The sequence below is a fragment of the Primulina eburnea genome, chromosome 11 (assembly GCF_022965805.1).
Source record: "Primulina eburnea isolate SZY01 chromosome 11, ASM2296580v1, whole genome shotgun sequence".
In the NCBI taxonomy this organism is placed as follows: domain Eukaryota; kingdom Viridiplantae; phylum Streptophyta; class Magnoliopsida; order Lamiales; family Gesneriaceae; genus Primulina; species Primulina eburnea.
In genome coordinates, this window is record NC_133111.1 from 1,798,277 (window position 1) to 1,819,977 (window position 21,701).

Below are 21,701 nucleotides of genomic sequence, written 5' to 3' on the forward strand. Positions count from 1 at the left end.
TCATGTGTGCCCTGGAATCTGATTCCACCCTTCTTTTCCAGGCAAGATTTTATCTGTCCCCCCTTGCCTCATCTTCATAATTATTGACCGGAATAACATTTTTACATTATTAATTTCTTGATTTTTTTAAATATTACAGACTACCTAAATAAGGCCATAATTAATATATACAATATCAAAATTCACACGAATAAAAATAATTTATTCGGTCACAACGTTGGAAAATTTAAAAAAATTATTAATTAATTACTTCCATAAATTTATATATATATATATATATATATATATATTGAAACCCGATATGCAACTCTATGATTTTACTCATTCCATAGATTGATTATAATTTGCTAAAAATATAAATTTCTTTTTCTTGATCACAATCTTTTGAACTATTTTAAAATTTTTAGTTTTATTTAATTAGGTATAATGTCTATTTCGTTTACTCATCCACCGTCTGGTTTGCTCATACATTCTTTAATCTTTTTTATAAAATCTAAGGGGATTAATTCATATTTACTTGATTTGATTAGTAAAACACACATTTTTTGTATTCTGCCTCGACTCTGTCTGGTGTAATACATTTAAGTTAGTTTTTGCTCTTAAATCTTTCTACCTTTGATAAATTTGAGGGTCCACCTTATGTTAGTCAAATAAAAACAATACACTATTTATCTTTAGGAAATTCTCATTTTTTAGTTAGTTTTTATTTTTATTTTTATTTCTAGTAATCTTTTTGGTTGGTTTTTTGATGATCGATGCTTCTTAATCAACAAAACCCAAAAGCTATGTAGTCTTTGTTGAAAGACGAGTTGAAAGCATCCTATGTTTTGTTCATTTGTTTTTTACATCTTCCTTAGTTTATATATAACCGAACGAAAATCCAGGCACTTTCAATTTTGTATTTATACTTTTTTATGTATTTATTATTTATGTTATTTGCTTCACATCCGTTGAATAAATTTTTTGAAGTTGAATATATGGACTTGAACAATCATCCCCTCTTCGAGCTAGTTTTTCGAGTTGAGTTAGGTCTAAATCTCAATCTTTACGTGATATCAAACCCCAGATTCCACCGTTATGTGATGAACTACCCATAGTTGGGTCACACGTTTGTAAACTTCACGTTTCAGATGTTCTACGCAGGTTACTGTTCATTCTTGTACGTGAGGAGGTGTGTTAGTTGTACCAGATCGGTTGGATAAAATTCATGAGAATTGCATATATGGACTTTAACAATTTTCTCCCTTGAGCTAGCTTTTTTGGGGTTTAGTTATATCCAAGTCTCAACTTTAACAATTTACAATTACAATTAAATAAGTCGTGTGTAAATTACTACAATTATATGGTATTGATACGAATACCTCAAGATAATTTCAATTTATTCTAAAATAAACACTAGAATTTTAATGAAAGAGGCTAATTATTGTTTATTTACATTAATTGTTGATTCTATTAATGGGGTGGGGGAAGATTTGAACTTTTAACAATTGACAAATATAAATAAATAAATATATATATATATATATATATATATATATATATATATATATATATATATATATATATATATATATATATAGAATCGTGACCTTTTAATTGTCGTGTTGTTTGGAGGTAACAACAAATTCTGGTTGATTATGGAATTATACGTGCTCGTCTCAACTATCGTCAAAAAATGAAATTATAATATTGACTACTTATTTTTTAGATTTAGTGGTTTGGTGGTACCCTTGATGAATTATCTGCATGATACCATGCACTAATATTTTTTTAGGGGATCTAAAGATGCCTTGTGATTGGATCATTTTTCGTGTTTGAATACTTTATATTTCAATCGTACGTTTTTACCCTTCTATTTAATAATATATATATATATATATATATATATATATATATATATATATATATATATATATATATATATATATATAAAAGAAACAAATATTTTAAAAATAAAAGTGCCAATAATTCGTCATATTGTACATTCAGTCAAATACTAGTAATCCAATATAAACAAGTATGATTTCGACTACACGCATTTAATGTTAGAAAATTTGGACTCGTACGTTACCCTTAGTCGATGATTCACATACAAATAATATATATTCCCCATCGATGAATATAGTGGCATACTAACTTTGTCAATTGATGGCGATTGGCACTAAAAGCTAAAATACTACCGTCACTATCCCAATAACCAACCATGTTCAAGGCCATCCAATAGTATTCCCCGTTGATCCAATATATATATAGAGGTGCTGCAATTCTGGATCGGAGTTGTTGTATTTTGAAGACGGTTGTCGTTCCGTGTAAAACTTATATACGGATTAATTTGTCTTGCGAAAAAAAAAAAGAATTTTCTTACCTCAACTCATACTATTCGACGTGCATCGAAGATCAAAAGAAAGAACAATAACAATTTATAAATAGGAATACAACGGTATGTGGCAGCACCACTCAGAATAACTATTTGAGTATAAAAGGATATACTAATTTTTTTATTATTGTTTTGAACAAAGAATATATATACTATATAATAATGAACGGACTTCTTAGAATAACTACCTTGGTTATTTTAATATTCGTATTTGATTATTTACCATTTATATCTTTCATATTTTATATTTAAATTTTTAATGTAGAAATAATTAAAATTATTAATTGTCTTTGAATATAACTAAATGCGAATTTTCACAGATAACTAAATGCGAATTGCCTTTGGACCTAACACTAAAGTTAGCCCGTTAAAAAAATATTATTACACATACAATTTGTTTTGAAATGTCAGTTGTGAGCCCATAATTTATGGGCCAAACTTCGCCCGATTTGTTCACAGATAACGTTCAAATCTCCGAACGAGGTGCACAGTTTCTTGGTGCAAATTTTCTCAAAAATCCATTTATTGAAATTATTTATATCTGATCATTGTTTTACGTTTACGCAGTAACTCTCGTTATTCCGGAGTATCGTAAGTTTTTGCAGCATGATATATTATTATACTTTTCTAATAGATTTGGAACATGTGACATGCAGGCATGGAGAAATTAGACGATTTATCGGCAGAGGGAAGAAAACATGGTTTCTTGAGCTTAAATCATGTGAGAGCCCAACCCGTTAGCCAAAGCCCAGCCCATTTAGTAATTATTAAAAAAAAATGAAATGAAATGAAAAGAAAAAGGATAAACGTGAAAGTTGTTTTCTCTCTCCCCGTTTTTCCTCTCCAGCACCGAAAGCTCCATCTTTCTTTGTTTTAGAATTTCGAAACTTTGACCGTCGATTCTAGCCGCTCCGGTCGCCGAAACATTTAAGTAAATACATATTCGAAATCCTCTCGTCAAGAGCTATCCAGTGATATCCATTTTGCTAAGAAAATCGCGAGCCCCGAAAATCCCGTCAAAGACCGCCGCCTGTTTTTCGCCGGAAAAGCTGGAAGGAAGCTCGGGTTAGGTTGTTTGAAGCTTAAATTCGAAGCTTTAAGCCTTTTTCGAAATTTCAGAGGTATAATTATGGATTTAGGGTTTCGAATTTTGGGGATTTTAATTCAATTGAGTTCCAATAATTAATATATGTTGTATTATTGATTGTAGGTGCTATATTGGAGCTCATTGGAGGTATTAACGAAATTTCAGGATTTAATTGGGCATAATTTCGAAAATTCAGATTTATGTAATTGGGTTTTCGAATTTTAGTGTTCAATAATTAGGTGTTTAAATGTTATAGAATTGTCGCATATTCATTTTAGAAATATTAAGCCTAAGTTAAGAATTTTTGGAATTTTAGGCTAAATTAGTGAATATTGGAAAAATAAATGGGACTTGATATGAAATGTATTATTTGCCACAGGATTGGAGTTTTCAGGAAATATTTAAGATATTTTGTGGTAATTAAAGTCCAGTTGAGGTACGTATGAACCGTTTTCTTATGACGTCTATAGCGATGTGGAATGACGTTAAGTATATTGTAATGAGTTGTTGCGTGCTTTATGTGCCTCTGTGAATACGTGATTGCACTCATGCATTTATTTGAGTTGATACATAGCATTTCGAGCCTTGACTCCGTTGATTGCTATCATTGTTGATCTGTTGAGATGTTGCGTCATCTTTGGATGCGAGTGATAGGATAGATCACTCCTGACATCTTATCGATGGAACGAGTGATAGGATTAGCACTCTCCTGATGACTGCTCGAGGACTGACCGGGTCGCTACCGGACCCTCGATGCTACGTGCATGGATGAGCGGCGGCATGCTATTACGTTGCTGCAGTCCTGGCACGGGTGGCCACTGTTTCTGTTGCTGATGCGTTTTATTGGACTCCGTTTTGGTATCCGTTATTTCATTGTTACCGACACGCATTGCATTGCATATTATGACATGTTACTTGATTTTATTTCACGTCAGTTATAATTGTCATAATTTTACTGGTTCGTCGTACTGGGGCCTGACCCCTCGTTTCTTTTTATGCTGTGGTTGTTTTTGATGCCATAGCAGGTTATCCAGGAGGATTTGACGCGTCTGGGGGAGCGTCAGGTAGAGGTGCCCAGTCGTCGAGTCAGGGTTGAGAGTTCCCAGATATATATATGTATCATACATTTACCGGGGAGATGCCTCGTGTAGCTGTACTATTACCTTTACGATGTTTTGAATTGATAGTTGTGTGATCGAGCCTTGCCGGCTCTGCATGTGTTTAGTCCTGGCCAGTGCGGCTATAGGTTTGTGGATTGATGTTGTGACTTTATTTCGAGTTTATAAATGTTGTTTGTGATGTTTTGATAATTTTGGGATGTCCTATTTACGAATAGGTCATGCCGAAATTTCTGTAGGCCCAAAATGGAAAATTTTTAATCGCTTTCGCTGTTTACATTAATAAATCCTGCTGTTTGATAATTAAATATTAATCAGGAGCACGGGCCCCCACAGTTGGTATCAGAGCGTAACTGGGATATGCTCGAATTAGAGTCTAGGGCACTTGAGTCTAGACACAAATAAAATGATTGCGTATGTGTTTGACTATTTGCTCTTGTTTGAACTATGTGCGGTGATTTATTTGAATTAGCCTGATTTAGCACTGTTGATTAGGTTTTGACTTAGTTTAATAACTAGCTACGAGACTAAGTTTCAGCTTTCCTTTGGTTATTTTGTGCTTATTAAGTTATTTTGCCTTGATCTTAAATCCTTGTGTCGTATAGAATGGCACCTGGAGGAAGAGGCAAAAAGGGAAAAGAAGTTGTCCAGGAGTCTGAAGCCCAGAATGTTCGAGGACTTGAAGATATTGTCAGGGGTAGACGTGGTCGTCCTGCAGCCCAGGTTGCTAGAAACGTAGAGGAAGAAGTGAATCAAGAAGTCGAGCAATTGACTCAGAAAGTGGGTGGGATGCAATTAATAATTTCTCAATTTCAAGAATTACGTCCTCCCAAATTCTTCGGCACTGAAAATGGCGAAAAAGCATCCGGGTGGTTGAAAAGCATAAACCATCTATTTAATTTGCTCGAATATACCGAAAGTGTCAGACTGAAGCTGGCAATCTATCAGTTAAAAGATCGAGCACAACTCTGGTGGGAAGCTGCAGAGGAAGCACTGAAAGCATCTGGACAAACCATTACTTGGGAAGTATTCCGTACTCAATTTACCCAAGAATATGCACCTCCTTCTTATTATTATGGCAAGGAAGAAGAGTTCAACCAATTGGTGCAGGGAAATAAAACGGTTGTTGAATATGCTTCTCAATTTTCTGCTCTATTGCCATATGTGCCGCACGTTGCAAGAAATGACCAGTCCAAACTTTCTCGTTTCCTGCATGGGCTACAAGGGACTATTCATACTTTGGTGATGACTGGATCGCCTAATACATATGTTCAAGCTGTAGAAATGGCGAAGAAGATAGAGGCTAGTTTGCTCAGAGGAGAATCACGGCCAGCTCCAGTTCCAGTTCCAGCATCTACTTCTCAAGGATCTGTAAGTCATATGCCGATGCCAGCGGGTTTATCTCCTTATCAGCCTCAACAGTCATCCCAGCAACCGAAGCAACAACGATTCAGAGCAAGAGGTAAACAATTTAAGAAGAGATCTCAGTCCAGCTCCTCCAGTTCAGGCAGTACTAGAGGGAGCAGTGTTGTTGGGTCTTCGAATGCTGTGTATTGTGACCGCTGTGGTGGAAGACATTTTAGTTCACAGTGTATAGGAGTCCAGGGGTCTTGCTATATATGTGGTCAAGTTGGACATTTCGCCAGAGTATGTCCTAATGCACAAAGACAACAATTTCAGCCACAACAGTCTGGACAAGTTCCCCGAGGACCAGCTTTCCAGCCATATGCTCCTGCACAGTCATTTCAGCAGTCTGGCTATCCACCACCTCGAGGTCCTCCTCAGCAGCAATTTCCAGTGCCGCAGCAGGCTCGAGTACATGCGTTGACTCAGGACCAGGCTCAGGATGCACCAGGCGGAGTGATTGCAGGTATTTGTTATGTTTTCGATTATCCTGCGCGTATATTGATAGACACTGGAGCATCTCATTCATTTTTATCTGCTGCATTTGTTGATGAGCATGAGATTGCTACTATTCCGTTGTTGGATACTGTGTCTGTGGCTACTCCTGCCGGTGTATACTTGATGTCTCGCGAGATAGTCATAAATTGTGTGATTAGATTTGAGGATAATATTATGATAACTAATCTAATCAAGTTAGCTATGTCTGATTTCGATTGTATCCTTGGTATGGATATATTGACGAATTACCGAGCTACTGTGGACTGTTTCCATGGAATTGTCAGATTTAGACCGTATTATGGCAGCAAATGGAATTTTTATGGTTATGATTCACAGTCTCGAATTCCATTAGTATCTGCAATGGAAATGTTCAGGTTGTTGTCAATCGGCAACGAAGGATTTTTTATCTATGCTCTTGATGCAACACGGGAAGAACGATTGAAAGCTTCAGACATTCCTGTTGTCAAGGATTTTCCTGATGTATTTCCTGATGAGATTCCGGGTTTTCCGCCTCAAAGGGAAATAGATCTTAGCATTGAATTGATGCCAGGAACAAATCCTATATCTAGAGCACCATATCGTTTAGCTCCGACAGAGTTGAAAGAACTCAAAGAACAGCTTCAGGATTTACTGGAGAAAGGCTATATCAGACCAAGTATGTCGCCTTGGGGAGCTCCAGTATTGTTCGTAAAGAAGAAAGACGGAACGATGAGAATGTGCGTCGATTATCGGCAGTTGAACCGGGCTACTGTGAAGAATAAGTATCCTCTGCCGCGTATTGACGACTTGTTTGATCAGTTGCAGGGTACTTCTGTATATTCCAAGATTGATCTTCGTTCCGGCTATCATCAGCTTAGAGTCCGAGAGGAAGATGTTCCTAAGACAGCGTTTCGGACACGTTATGGACACTATGAATTCCTAGTCGTGCCGTTTGGTTTGACTAATGCTCCAGCGGTGTTTATGGATTTAATGAATCGTGTATTCCGGGAATTCATAGATAAATTCGTTATCGTTTTTATTGATGACATCTTGATTTATTCCAAGTCAAAGAAAGAGCACGAAAAACATTTGACACTAGTTCTCCAAACACTCAGAGAAGCGCAGTTGTATGCCAAGTTTTCTAAGTGTGAGTTCTGGTTGGACAGAGTTTTATTTTTGGGCCATGTTATCTCTGCACAAGGAGTATCTGTTGACCCTAGTAAGGTTGAAGCTGTTATCAATTGGCCTAAACCAACCAATGTGTCTGAGATTCGAAGCTTTTTGGGGTTAGCTGGGTACTATAGGCGTTTCATTGAAGGATTTTCTCGAATAGCTAGGCCTATGACCCAGTTGACGCAGAAAGATCGACGTTTTGTGTGGACTGCAGAATGTGAGTCTAGTTTTCGGACTTTGAAAGAAAAGTTGACCACATCTCCAGTGCTAGCTTTGCCTTCAGGCTCAGGTGGATTTGTTGTCTGTACAGATGCTTCTCTAAATGGACTGGGTTGTGTTTTGATGCAAAATGGGCGAGTGATTGCATATGCTTCTCGTCAATTGAAGCCACATGAGACTCGATATCCAGTTCATGATTTGGAGTTAGCTGCCATTGTGTTTGCATTGAAGATATGGCGTCATTATCTGTACGGAGAACAATTTGTGATTTATTCTGATCACAAGAGTCTGAAGTATCTTTTCACACAGTCTGACTTGAATATGAGACAGCGTCGATGGTTGGAATTGCTTAAGGACTTTGATTGTGAAATTCAGTACCAGCCAGGGCGAATGAATCAAGTTGCAGATGCTTTGAGCAGAAAGGTTCAACCTAAAATGTTGACATCTTTGACTATTTCAAAAGTTCATGAGCATTTGGGAACTTCAGGATGGACTTATCAGTCTAAGGGCGATTACTTTATAGTTTCATCTATTCAAGTTGAGCCACAGATTATTTCTAAAATCAAAGCAGCACAGAGAACTGATCCGCATGTTCATAGATTGAAAGAATTGACTCAGACAGGTCAATCAGACAAGTTCAGTGTTGCTTCAGATGGATGTCTGCGCTATAATGGTAGACTTGTGGTTCCGAATTTGATAGATTTGAAAGAATCTATACTTCGTGAAGCTCATTGTAGTCGGCACAGTGTTCATCCTGGAATCAGAAAGATGTATCATACCTTGAAATCTCATTATTGGTGGGAAGGTATGAAGAAAGAGATTTCTGACTTTGTGGCTAGATGTTTGACGTGCCAACAGGTTAAAGCTGAGAGAATGAGACCTGGTGGTATGTTACATAGTCTTGAAGTGCCACAGTGGAATTGGGAGCACATTGCTATGGATTTTGTGACGCACCTACCTCGTTCTAATCGTGGTTGTGATGCGATTTGGGTGATTGTTGATAGATTATCTAAATCAGCCCATTTTATTCCTTATGATCGTACTTATACTTATACGAAAATGGCAAAAATGTACATCGATCATGTAGTGAGATTGCATGGTGTGCCTGTAACCATAGTATCAGATCGTGATCCCAGGTTTGCCTCAAAGTTTTGGGGTAGTTTGCAATCAGCATTGGGTTCAAAGTTGGCGATGAGTACTGCATATCACCCACAGACAGATGGTCAGTCAGAGAGGACCATTCAGACACTCGAGGATATGTTGCGAGCAGTCGTGATGGATTTTAGTGGTGGTTGGCAGGAATCATTGTCACTTGTGGAATTCTCTTACAATAACAGCTTCCAAGCAACCATCGGAATGGCACCATTTGAAGCCTTATATGGTAGAAAATGTAGATCTCCGATATGCTGGGAAGATGTAGGAGAAAAACAGATGGCAATACCAGAATTTATACAAGAATTGAAAGAGAAGGTTGAAATGATCAGGAAAAGAATGAAAGCAGCGCAGGATCGTCAAGCCAGCTATGCTAATAAAAGGCGTAGGCCTTTAGAATTTCAGGTTGGCGATCAGGTTTTCTTGAAAGTATCACCGTTTCGTGGTACTATGAGATTTGGGCACAAAGGGAAGCTAGCTCCGCGTTATATTGGTCCATATGCGATTGTTGAGAGGATTGGCACGTTGGCTTATCGTTTGGACTTGCCGCAGAGTTTATCTGCGATACATGATGTGTTTCATGTATCTATGCTGCGAAAGTACGAGCCGGATCCTTCTCATGTCTTGAGGACTGATGAGGTGGAGTTAGATAGTTCCCTTAGCTATGTTGAGCATCCAGTGCAAATTCTTGATCATAAAGAAAAGCAACTCAGGAATAAGACGATTCCATTGGTCATGGTGCAATGGAGTAGACATGGGAGAGAAGAAGCTACATGGGAATTAGAGGCAAAGATGCGTCAGGATTGGCCTCACTTGTTTGAAAATGTAATAAATTATTCCATGTATTCTGATTTCCCTATGTACTATCAGTGGTAAATGTTTGTAAACCACTTTTGTATAAAAATTGTGTATGTTAGATTTCGAGGACGAAATCTTCTATTAGTAGGGGAGAATGTGAGAGCCCAACCCGTTAGCCAAAGCCCAGCCCATTTAGTAATTATTAAAAAAAAAATGAAATGAAATGAAAAGAAAAAGGATAAACGTGAAAGTTGTTTTCTCTCTCCCCGTTTTTCCTCTCCAGCACCGAAAGCTCCATCTTTCTTTGTTTTAGAATTTCGAAACTTTGACCGTCGATTCTAGCCGCTCCGGTCGCCGAAACATTTAAGTAAATACATATTCGAAATCCTCTCGTCAAGAGCTATCCAGTGATATCCATTTTGCTAAGAAAATCGCGAGCCCCGAAAATCCCGTCAAAGACCGCCGCCTGTTTTTCGCCGGAAAAGCTGGAAGGAAGCTCGGGTTAGGTTGTTTGAAGCTTAAATTCGAAGCTTTAAGCCTTTTTCGAAATTTCAGAGGTATAATTATGGATTTAGGGTTTCGAATTTTGGGGATTTTAATTCAATTGAGTTCCAATAATTAATATATGTTGTATTATTGATTGTAGGTGCTATATTGGAGCTCATTGGAGGTATTAACGAAATTTCAGGATTTAATTGGGCATAATTTCGAAAATTCAGATTTATGTAATTGGGTTTTCGAATTTTAGTGTTCAATAATTAGGTGTTTAAATGTTATAGAATTGTCGCATATTCATTTTAGAAATATTAAGCCTAAGTTAAGAATTTTTGGAATTTTAGGCTAAATTAGTGAATATTGGAAAAATAAATGGGACTTGATATGAAATGTATTATTTGCCACAGGATTGGAGTTTTCAGGAAATATTTAAGATATTTTGTGGTAATTAAAGTCCAGTTGAGGTACGTATGAACCGTTTTCTTATGACGTCTATAGCGATGTGGAATGACGTTAAGTATATTGTAATGAGTTGTTGCGTGCTTTATGTGCCTCTGTGAATACGTGATTGCACTCATGCATTTATTTGAGTTGATACATAGCATTTCGAGCCTTGACTCCGTTGATTGCTATCATTGTTGATCTGTTGAGATGTTGCGTCATCTTTGGATGCGAGTGATAGGATAGATCACTCCTGACATCTTATCGATGGAACGAGTGATAGGATTAGCACTCTCCTGATGACTGCTCGAGGACTGACCGGGTCGCTACCGGACCCTCGATGCTACGTGCATGGATGAGCGGCGGCATGCTATTACGTTGCTGCAGTCCTGGCACGGGTGGCCACTGTTTCTGTTGCTGATGCGTTTTATTGGACTCCGTTTTGGTATCCGTTATTTCATTGTTACCGACACGCATTGCATTGCATATTATGACATGTTACTTGATTTTATTTCACGTCAGTTATAATTGTCATAATTTTACTGGTTCGTCGTACTGGGGCCTGACCCCTCGTTTCTTTTTATGCTGTGGTTGTTTTTGATGCCATAGCAGGTTATCCAGGAGGATTTGACGCGTCTGGGGGAGCGTCAGGTAGAGGTGCCCAGTCGTCGAGTCAGGGTTGAGAGTTCCCAGATATATATATGTATCATACATTTACCGGGGAGATGCCTCGTGTAGCTGTACTATTACCTTTACGATGTTTTGAATTGATAGTTGTGTGATCGAGCCTTGCCGGCTCTGCATGTGTTTAGTCCTGGCCAGTGCGGCTATAGGTTTGTGGATTGATGTTGTGACTTTATTTCGAGTTTATAAATGTTGTTTGTGATGTTTTGATAATTTTGGGATGTCCTATTTACGAATAGGTCATGCCGAAATTTCTGTAGGCCCAAAATGGAAAATTTTTAATCGCTTTCGCTGTTTACATTAATAAATCCTGCTGTTTGATAATTAAATATTAATCAGGAGCACGGGCCCCCACAAATCAACTTGAAAAAATATGTATTCTGCACGGAATTCGCTGTTGAGAGTACAAAAAAATCAGCTCAACCTAACTAACTGCAGCTAGTAGTCTCTAAAAAGATTTGCCTGACGACTAACTTTAACAGGGAGTCCAAAATTCTGATAAACTCGTAGCTCACCTCCCAAGCTTGCTGTTACAACCACCATTCCCCATGCTGTTGCTTGAACAGTTTGGCTGCTGCCCCCGTCGAACAAATTCCAAGAAGACGACCAAGACTGGGACGGAGAACTTCCTGAAGCAGAGATGCATGACGGGTCATCATAGCTAAGAGATTGAGAGGATGAACCAAATGACTCGCTGACACCGATGCCTGGATCAATGCGAGAAGAGTTGGCGAAATCGTCTTCAGCAGAACTTGTTATTCTCTCCAGTATGTTGGTTTTCTTGGGAAGAGGTGGCAAATGCCTCCTACTACTTCCACCAGCCAATCTGTTGTCTTCTTTGGTAGGAGAATTGTTGAGGGATTGTGGTGGTGTAGCATTGGACCGTTTCGAGTGCCTTTTCGAGTGTATTTCCACGATTGGTGGCTCGTTTTTTGCGACACCAGGCCATGGAATCGCGACCGATACATCTTTACAATTGAAGTGCTCGTGAGCAAAGATTGTTACTCCAGTTCTTCCTTTCCCACCCCCTGGATTCTTGGATTCTTCGAGCTTCCAGATATAGACCTGAGAGTCTTCACTGGCGCTGATGATGTGTTTTCCATCTGGACTGAAAGAAGCTGATATCTGGCTGCTGGTATTTCGAAATCCTGTGTTGTAGATGAGAATTTTTGCTTTTGTGTTACAATTTACGATTACATTCTTCCTCATGTTTCAAATGGATATTTGTAAACCATACCTCTAAGTTTTTGAATAAGCACTAACCCATTCAAGATTCGAATTCTAGAATCAGCTGTAGTAATGAGCACTTCAGACGGGTTCGAAGGAGAGAACTGTGGAGGAAAAAAAAAATTAGTCACTCATTGGCAATTTCTACGTGGGGATGGAGCTGTAGGTTATATATGCCCACCTGAAAACCTGTAATTTTCTTCGCTTGAACCTTTTTTTTCTTCTTGATTTCAATCTGATCTTTTTGTTCCAATTTGCAATCTATGTTAAGAAACACATCAAACATAAGATCTGAATTTGTGGATAATCATGACTACAAACATTTCGGTTCGACAGCTATTCTTACCTGCATCAATACTATATGTTCGATAGCTACCTTTGTGAGTACCGATGATAGCACCCTTCAAACATGGACGGAATTAATTTCAGTGCATTATTTGTACTTTTGTTGAATGAAGGAAAAACCATACATGTAATGTTAGTTCTTTGTGAGTACCTGGCCATCAGGAGTGTAGCAAGCAGCAGTAACCATTTCATTAAGATCTGTCCAGTCGACAACTTGACGGTCTGGTATGCTCCAAATTCGAACCTTTGCATCAAGCGAACCACTGATGAAGTAATCGTCGTTAACTGGATTGAACTGTATGCAGGTTACTGCCACACCATATTCTCATTATAACCAAATTGTGATCCATGTAAATAATTTGATTGTTGATTAATGAATGCTCTATAATATTGCATCTCACCATAGTCATTGTGTGCAAACATCTTTAAACAGGTATTAGATTCCAAGCCCCACATCCTAACTGTCTTGTCCATTGAAGATGAAAGCAGTAGCTGCATAGAATTATCAGATTCGGAGTAATTGACTTTGAAAAACATCAATAACATTCTTAAATACGCTGACCGAAAGATTAACGTCCTCATGGGTTTACCCGATTCGTTTGTGCAAAATTTCACAAAGCTTCGAGTAATTATACACGAAATTCGGACAGGCTTCAAAAACTAAGCAAATAAATCTCTTCTTTCTGGAGGAACTATATTATATTTTTTCGGCCTCGTGATGAACAAATGTCTTAAGATATTTCCTGGTTTTAGTCTATCTGATGTGTTCTTTTTCCATTTTTTTGATATTAACTACTGTAGATGAACTGACCTGAGATTTCGACCATGAGAGATCCAATACATCATCTTGGTGACCTTGAAACGTGCATACTGGTTTTTCTGAAAGTGCAAACACCGTTTCTGGCATGTTAACGTAGTCGGGTATTTTGTGGCCCTTTTTCTTATTGATCTTTCCTTTTTTCCTCCTTTCAGATGGTGAAGGAATAATCTCTGCAAGTGGAGGCCGTTCGGAAATAGTGCCAGCCATAGGGTGAACAGGTGTGCCACCAAATGAACTCAAATCATCTCCTAATCTTGCGGACATAACATCGCATTCCTGCACTTCCCACACATGGATTACCCTATCTTCTCCTGCACTTGCTAGGAAACGTGCATCACAGCTGAATCTGATTGTCCATATTGATCCTGAATGGGCTTGAATCACTTGAGACATGTGCAATGCCGTGAATTCTTTATAGGAATTCCCATGTTGACGAGCTTTAACCCATTGACATGATGCATGCTGGGGATCTTTCTGGTCTACTGCTGAAGTCGAATACTCTTGTTCTTTGTCTACTATTAATCCACTCATTGAATTTGTTACTCCGAGCTTGATGTTTTTCAATATTGCAGCACCCCTTCTCTTACTGTTTCTGAAACTCTTAGATAGATACGAGTTTTGTATGATTTTATTTCCATTTTCATGAATACTTCTTGACCCATTTTCACGACGCATCAGCTCCTTCACGACCGGTGAGTATCCAACAGACCTCTCAAACTCCTCCATTGTAAGCTGCTTCCCCGTCTGAACATCACTCAGCTTATTCCACATTCCCTCTTCATTGTACTCTTTCACTATAAACTCCTTTCCAGTGTCCAAATTCTTTATCAAGAAAAACGAACCAAACGCCCCATCTGATAACACAGATTGCATCAGCTCACTAGGCGGCATTGATGTTCTGTTTTTCGTTCTTCTTGGAGATATTCTAACACCATTTGAGTATTGACACACACCTAAACTTAACCCCAATTGCCCTGATGATGTTCTGGTGAGACGCTGTTTTGATTCGGGGCCGATAATCTCTTCTTTTCGCTGTTTTGTTTTGGCAGAAAATGCTTCTATATCACCATCTGATCTCGACCTGACAAGCACAACTGGCATATCATGTGAAGGCTCGTCTCGTTTCAATTCCTCTGTGGAACAAGACTCCACCTTTGATGAGGAAACATTTACATTCCCTGCCTCGTCCTTGGTCGAAATTGTCTGGACGACTTTTGAACTGGCCAGCCTGACGACCTCTTTCTTACTTGACAACCCCATCCCTTGTAAAAGGCGCTTGCGCCTCTCATTGATATCTCCTGGTTCAGCCATCCACAAGCCATAACCATCCATTAAAGATGAAGGATTTCTAATCGAGACAATCGAGCGGATGCTTTTGAGCGAAGCGGAGGCCGAAGAGACAGCGGAAACAAAAGACATCCGGCTATCATCAAAATCATCATCATCAGATCCTGAAGAAGCCAAATCCAATGGAACAGCTGAAGATATCTGATCAAAAGACTCGAAGAAACGGTCGTCGTCGTCGTCTTCTCGAAGACCATCCCAATTCATGGTTAATGTTCTTCGATCCATTGTAGCACATTTCTCAAAATTCCTTACAAAAGGTAATCAGATCAAGAATCTGAAAACAATCAAGAAACATCTATTTTGGATTTGTTCCATCATTTTAATCACAGGAAAATTGTTCAAGAATGGATGTCGTTTGGTGAATTCTTGGCAAGAGAGTAAGAAGTGGAAAATAGAGAAGAGGAAGGGAGCAAAAGAAGGGACTTTAGCATACACCGTTACATTTGTCTGAAGAAATGGAGAAGAAGAAGCGAACGACAAAATGTCGTACAACTCTTACCTCTCCTCACGTAGAATATAAATAATAATTATATAATAATACTGCATATCTGCTCATATTCACAATAAAAAGTAGGCAAAAACTTGTGTGAGACGGTTTCACGAGTCGTCCTAGCATAAAAAAGTAATATTTTTTATAGATGATCCAAATAAGAGATCCGTCTCACGAATACGACCCGTGAGACCGTCTCACACAAGTTTTTGCCTAAAAAGTAATACTCTTAGCATAAAAAATTATATTTTTCATTGATAACCCAAATAAGAGACTCGTCTCATAAATATGACCCGTAAAATCATCTCACACAAGTTTTTGCCTTTTGATTAAGCTTCATATTAATTTTATAATATATTGATTGTTTTTATTTTTTTAGTTGTTTTTATATTTTTATACGACCTTAATTAGAATCCTAACATGTTACCCCATTTGACTTTGCATCATGCTGATTAACTAATTATTGGTGTTAATAAATAAATGACACTTTATAATATATTGTTGCTTCCATTGCTTCCAAAAAAATAATTTAAATCGTAAAGATGAGGATCTTGATCCCCGTGGATCGGTTATAATAGAAATTCAATCATTTTATTTCATTAAAACATACGATAAGGTCGATCAATAGTATTATTCATCGGATAGCTCGTAAAGTTCTTACGTTGGAATCGAATTTAGAAAGGATTAATGAGGATTATTTTATAAGGTTGGATGATGATGTAAAACTAGACAACTTGGATTATTCTTATTGTGAAAAAATTTTCCTTAAAAAAAAATTAAGTTAAGTTGCCTCTGAATGTATTTGATAGGTTGGCCACTCGGCGAGATTACAAAATATTATTAATTTAATAAACTTAGATTCTCTCGATGATCCTACGAGTGGCAATGTTTGAGTTCTCAAGGAAAAGACCCCAAACGCAGTGGGTTTAGTGACTAATTTTTGGGCTTAGGTTTCGAGATTTTTTTGAATCTTTAAAATAGTTCAGAGTAGATGGGTGGGGATATTTTCTCCTTCTCAAAACCATCTCCGACAATAATGATGATTATAATAATGATGATGATAATTTCGAGTTCGGAGATTAATAATAAGTTCATATATTCTTCGAACTCGCTCTTGTGTTATCTCATTAGGATTTATGAAACAAGAATGAAGATGTGTATTGATCTTGGAGGGTTCAGTGATTCCATGAACCCGAAAGAAGCAGTGATGGAGGCGGGTACACAATTTCGCGACGGAAATAGGGATATCAAGCTCTGCATCATGTCTCGTTGTCATCTCTAATTGATCCCTTTGATTGATCCTTTCAGTCTATTCTATTTCTACGTTGGAATGAAATGAGATATAAATTCAATGAGATATTTTTAGCTAGATAGAATGTCAAAAGGCAATAATTAATAATAATAAATAAAGAAATAAAAGATGGAATTGGTTATATCATTATTTTTTCCAGCCCTTGAAACTTTCAATAACTCGACTCTTACTCATCCTCGAGCCAATTTGCCCATACCAAAAGGAAGAAAAGTTTGATGAACAAAGATGTTTTCTTAGAGTAGAAGGGCATAAAAAATACGTTGTCCACCGGAATGTGGAACTACTAGTTTTGCCTTTTGGGAAGGACGGTTAACTACTCTAAAATCCGCCTATTGGGTTGTGGATGGGGCTAAAATTGCCTTTTACGTTCTTCAATAATATTTTTCTTTTCAATTTTTTTTTTTAAAAAGGGAAAACTCTAATTGTGTCTTTTATGGGATCTTTATCGTGTACAAATTACAATGTAGTGTCATGATTTTAAAACTAAAAGTGAAAACTCCCGTGAGATTGTCTCAAAAGTCAATTTTGTGAGATGTATTTTCAATCGGATCCAACTCATAAAAAATATATTAATTTTTAATTATATTTATGTATCGAATCGGTATGTCTCACATATATAAATATATGATATCGTTTCATTAGACGACTCAAAATTAAAACAAGGGTAATATTATATACTGCAAATCAATATCAAATATGATCGTCATAATTTTTCACTTTGGGGCTATAAATATGAATTTTTGAAATGATTAGGTGCGATCTACTAGGAATATTTAGAAAAATAAATCTGATCATTAATATATATATATATATATATATATATATATATATATAAAATCTGATCATTAATATGATATTTTATTATTATATTAAGTGGACGGGTCTTAGAATAACTACTTTTGAGAATATCAAAATATTTAAATTCCATAATTACCTTTCTTACCATACTTAAAATATTTTCAAGTCACTCTATCTTTTAAAATAGAAAAAATCAAATAAACTTTTATTTTAAATTGAACAATTTTTCTAAATCAAAATAATTTCGTGCTAATTATTTAGTATTATTTGATCAAATTAAAAAAAAATAATAACACATGTGCATGGTTTAGTAGTAGAAAAAGAAGTTTAATGGCCGTTGATATGGGCCTGGACCATAACAATATGCCCGTTTTTGGATAAATGGTGCTTCTATATAAGGAATTATTCGTACAAAGTCACGAGTCTATCGGAGATAAAGCGGCACTCTAGTGAATTTACGGGTAAATTTCGACCGCATTTTGCATTCACTCGTTTCCATTTTGGAATTGGAATCGTGAGGCGGAAGCGAAGCAGCAACATTCTCTCGCTATTGAAACACGGTAATCCTTCTCATCGTTCCTCCATTTCTAAGCACTCAAAAAGGTGATCAACTTCTCTTTTGATTCTGATTTCGTGATCTCCTTTTGTTGTACGTAGGTTGTAGTCTTACTCGATCATCGTTCGCTTTCCTTTATTTCCTCCGCTTTTTCTAGATAAAGTTTGTTTCATGTACCTTTTTTTGCTTTTTTCTGTGAATGTATGGGATCTCTAGTCAGATCGAGTTTAAGTGTGGAATGCCGCAGGATTGAATTTTGAAGTTCGTTTTATTTGTTGAAATTGTGATCGATACGATCTCTATGATGGAGGAATTCATACGGATATTCCTATTTCGATGAATCTGACAAACTGCTTCATTGTTGGTGGATTCTCTCGGTAAAATTTCCCTGTCGATGAAAAACAAAACAAGAAAAGAAGGGTGAAAAATGCAAATTACTTTGTCGCGTTGTTTTTATGATAGTTGTCCTTTTTTAATTTATTTTTCTTTATGATGATATCTCTTTTAGAAAATGGCCCTTCAGGGTGGCTATGGTTTTTACGTTCAGCAATGGCGTTTTACGTTGTTTAGATTTGGTCATATGGTTTGTAGGTTTTTGTTTTATATCTTGTACCGTATTTTATGTTCTGCTTATGCACTTGACACCAGTGGCCTTTTATGTTTGCGTACAATTAAATAAGATGTATAAAACTGTATCTGTTTGTGAGTAGCAAGACATGTAAATAATGTCCTGAAAGTTATAGATTGGTCATGCAGCTGCTGATGGGCTTCTGAAACTGTAAAGAAACCTTCTTGACTAGGAAATTTGATGCCATAAAACTAGTTAACAAATGAAGTGTGATAGATTGTGTTTCACTTTAAACAAACTTTATAGTATTGATGATGCCTGTAATTTTTTTCCCCTGCAGGTGAACGGGTAAATGGCAGATACTGAAGACATTCAACCACTTGTGTGTGATAATGGCACAGGGATGGTCAAGGTAATCATAATTCTAGTTGTGTTTACGATCCTGTTTATCTGCATATATTTGGATGAAATTCCTCCTTTTTATCGGCAAGAAACTTGTCCAATTGCTTCCTTTCTTATCATGATTACTGGTGAATTTAGGCCGGATTTGCTGGAGATGATGCTCCAAGGGCTGTCTTCCCTAGCATAATTGGTCGCCCTCGGCACACAGGGGTGATGGTTGGCATGGGGCAGAAAGATGCCTATGTCGGGGATGAGGCCCAGTCCAAGCGTGGTATTTTAAGTTTAAAGTACCCTATTGAGCATGGTATCGTTAGTAACTGGGATGATATGGAGAAGATATGGCATCATACTTTCTATAATGAACTCCGTGTTGCTCCAGAGGAGCACCCAATTCTTCTCACAGAGGCACCTCTCAACCCAAAGCTAATCGTGAGAAAATGACTCAGATAATGTTTGAAACCTTCAACTCCCCTGCCATGTATGTCGCTATTCAGGCAGTTCTGTCACTTTATGCCAGTGGACGTACTACTGGTGAGTTGATTCAATTTTATTCTCATGATTTGTCTGCATCTAACGGAAGTAGAGGAACAGAAATTACGTTATTTGAATTTGTTAGTGTTACTTGGTTATAAGTTATGACATTTTAGGTGGTGACTAATTTTAACCTCCCATTTCCTTGGAGTTGAATGCGCAAATTGTTCAGAAATCTCTACTCATTTCAAAGAAAAATTAGCAAAACAATGATGAATATTGTGGTACATTGGAACAACAGCGAGTATGCATTATCAGTAAATCAAACCAGTCACTTGTTTCCTAAGCACTGTTTATCATTTTTTCGTTTTTTTACTTGCTGCTTGAATGTTGGAGTGCTGTATAAGTGAAAATCGTGCAATGTTTCCCATGAGACAGAAGCTTTATAAAACATTTTTTTCTTATATCCATGTTTCTTTGCTAGGATTTTTTGGTGTGTGCCAACATTAAATCACCTTTAAGTCTCTAAATACATTACTAAAGACATCCTGGTACAAAATCATCTACTTGTACTATGTCTTTTTAGTAATCACTAGCTTTTGTGCAGGTATTGTTATGGATTCTGGGGATGGTGTCAGTCACACAGTCCCCATTTACGAAGGTTATGCCCTGCCCCATGCTATTCTTCGACTTGATCTTGCTGGTCGTGACCTCACCGAACAGTTGGCCAAAATCCTCACTGAACGTGGCTACAGTTTCACTACCTCTGCTGAGAAGGAAATTGTCAGGGACATGAAAGAGAAGCTGACATTCATCGCTCTTGATTTCGAGCAAGAAATGGAAACAGCAAAGACAAGCTCATCCATCGAAAAGAACTTCGAGCTACCTGATGGTCAAGTGATCACTATCGGAAACGAGCGCTTCCGATGCCCTGAAGTCCTTTTCCAACCTTCCATGATTGGAATGGAAGCTGCTGGTATCCACGAGACCACATACAATTCCATAATGAAATGTGATGTTGATATCAGGAAGGATCTTTATGGAAATGTTGTTCTGAGTGGTGGGTCTACCATGTTTCCCGGTATTGCTGACAGAATGAGCAAGGAAATTACCGCACTGGCACCCAGTAGCATGAAGATCAAAGTGGTGGCCCCGCCTGAAAGGAAGTACAGTGTCTGGATAGGTGGATCCATCTTAGCTTCCCTCAGCACCTTCCAACAAGTATGTCTAAACTTGATCAATATCATCGTTCCATCTGACTTTTTATTGTACCTTTTCGTTAATAAAGGCTTTATTTTCATTTTGCTTGGGTGCAGATGTGGATAGCAAAGGCAGAGTATGATGAATCAGGTCCATCGATTGTGCATAGGAAATGCTTCTGATCGGAAGCAAGCATCTGTGTTTTCAGCGTACTTTATTTCAGCTTTTAATTTCCAAATTCATTGTGTTGGTTTTATTGTCTTTGTAATGGGTTCAGGAGTATATCGGTGTTGTGGTCTATGTTTTTATCTTGAATTTTTGGATGGACTTGGAATATTATTAAGCAATAGAGAATTATATATGTTTTTTGTAACTTTATTAAGATACTGATACTTCTTAGTACGTACATGTATGCTGCCAAGGGTGTCTGCATTTATTCAATCATTATATTGAGAGAACAGTGTGAAATTAGGATTCTTTGACACTTGAGTTACAATTGATGAATAGTAGTTTGATCAACTTCACGTATCGACACACACAATAATAAATAAAATTAGCGTTTGAACTTGTGAATTCGTGAAATGGTGAAACATGTGACTCCAGCTTTAGATACTACGGTTTGGTTAATGGATTTTTGTTTCCATGAATACAAAAGTAGCGATCACGATAAAGAATGGTGCATTTGAATCGTTGGAATTGGAATTATGCTTTGGATAATTGTTTCTTGGTGGGAATGGTGA

The 21,701-nt window shown here is 37.4% G+C and overlaps 2 protein-coding genes and 1 pseudogene across 7 annotated transcripts; 2 read left to right on the forward strand and 1 right to left on the reverse strand.

Moving 5' to 3' along the window:
- Window positions 1-3,185: 3,185 nt before the first annotated feature.
- LOC140804352 (uncharacterized) lies at window positions 3,186-11,772 on the forward strand. Of its 6 annotated transcripts, XM_073160311.1 has the most exons (5): window positions 3,186-3,498; window positions 3,588-3,611; window positions 3,844-3,900; window positions 5,188-6,452; window positions 11,354-11,772. In XM_073160311.1, exons 4-5 carry the CDS (start codon window positions 5,189-5,191, stop codon window positions 11,422-11,424), a joined length of 1,335 nt encoding a protein of 444 aa, XP_073016412.1. In that variant the 5' UTR covers window positions 3,186-3,498; window positions 3,588-3,611; window positions 3,844-3,900; window position 5,188; the 3' UTR covers window positions 11,425-11,772. The 6 variants fall into 6 exon arrangements, 2 of the variants coding, with proteins under 2 accessions (XP_073016412.1, XP_073016413.1); XR_012112165.1 differs by lacking the exons at window positions 5,188-6,452; window positions 11,354-11,772 and adding an exon at window positions 4,487-5,162; XR_012112164.1 differs by lacking the exons at window positions 5,188-6,452; window positions 11,354-11,772 and adding an exon at window positions 4,490-5,153.
- Window positions 11,773-11,786: 14 nt separating this feature from the next.
- Window positions 11,787-15,670, reverse strand: LOC140804353 (uncharacterized). Its single transcript, XM_073160313.1, has 7 exons — window positions 13,809-15,670; window positions 13,399-13,489; window positions 13,149-13,306; window positions 12,999-13,053; window positions 12,834-12,913; window positions 12,663-12,756; window positions 11,787-12,573 (listed from the first exon to the last, which is right to left on the reverse strand). Exons 1-7 carry the CDS (start codon window positions 15,387-15,389, stop codon window positions 11,864-11,866), a joined length of 2,769 nt encoding a protein of 922 aa, XP_073016414.1. The 5' UTR covers window positions 15,390-15,670; the 3' UTR covers window positions 11,787-11,863.
- Window positions 15,671-18,162: 2,492 nt separating this feature from the next.
- Window positions 18,163-21,334, forward strand: LOC140804864 (actin-like; annotated as a pseudogene).
- Window positions 21,335-21,701: the final 367 nt, after the last annotated feature.

Coding starts and splice junctions, on each gene's coding strand:
- LOC140804352 (XM_073160311.1), top strand. CDS start 5,189: ATGGCACCTGGAGGAAGAGGCAAAAAGGGAAAAGAAGTTGTCCAGGAG. Junction 6,453..11,353: donor ACCAGGCGGAGTGATTGCAG/GTATTTGTTATG, acceptor ATGCCATAGCAG/GTTATCCAGGAGGATTTGAC.
- LOC140804353 (XM_073160313.1), bottom strand. CDS start 15,389: ATGGATCGAAGAACATTAACCATGAATTGGGATGGTCTTCGAGAAGAC. Junction 13,307..13,398: donor GTTTGCACACAATGACTATG/GTGAGATGCAAT, acceptor ATGGTGTGGCAG/TAACCTGCATACAGTTCAAT. Junction 12,574..12,662: donor GCTTATTCAAAAACTTAGAG/GTATGGTTTACA, acceptor TCTACAACACAG/GATTTCGAAATACCAGCAGC.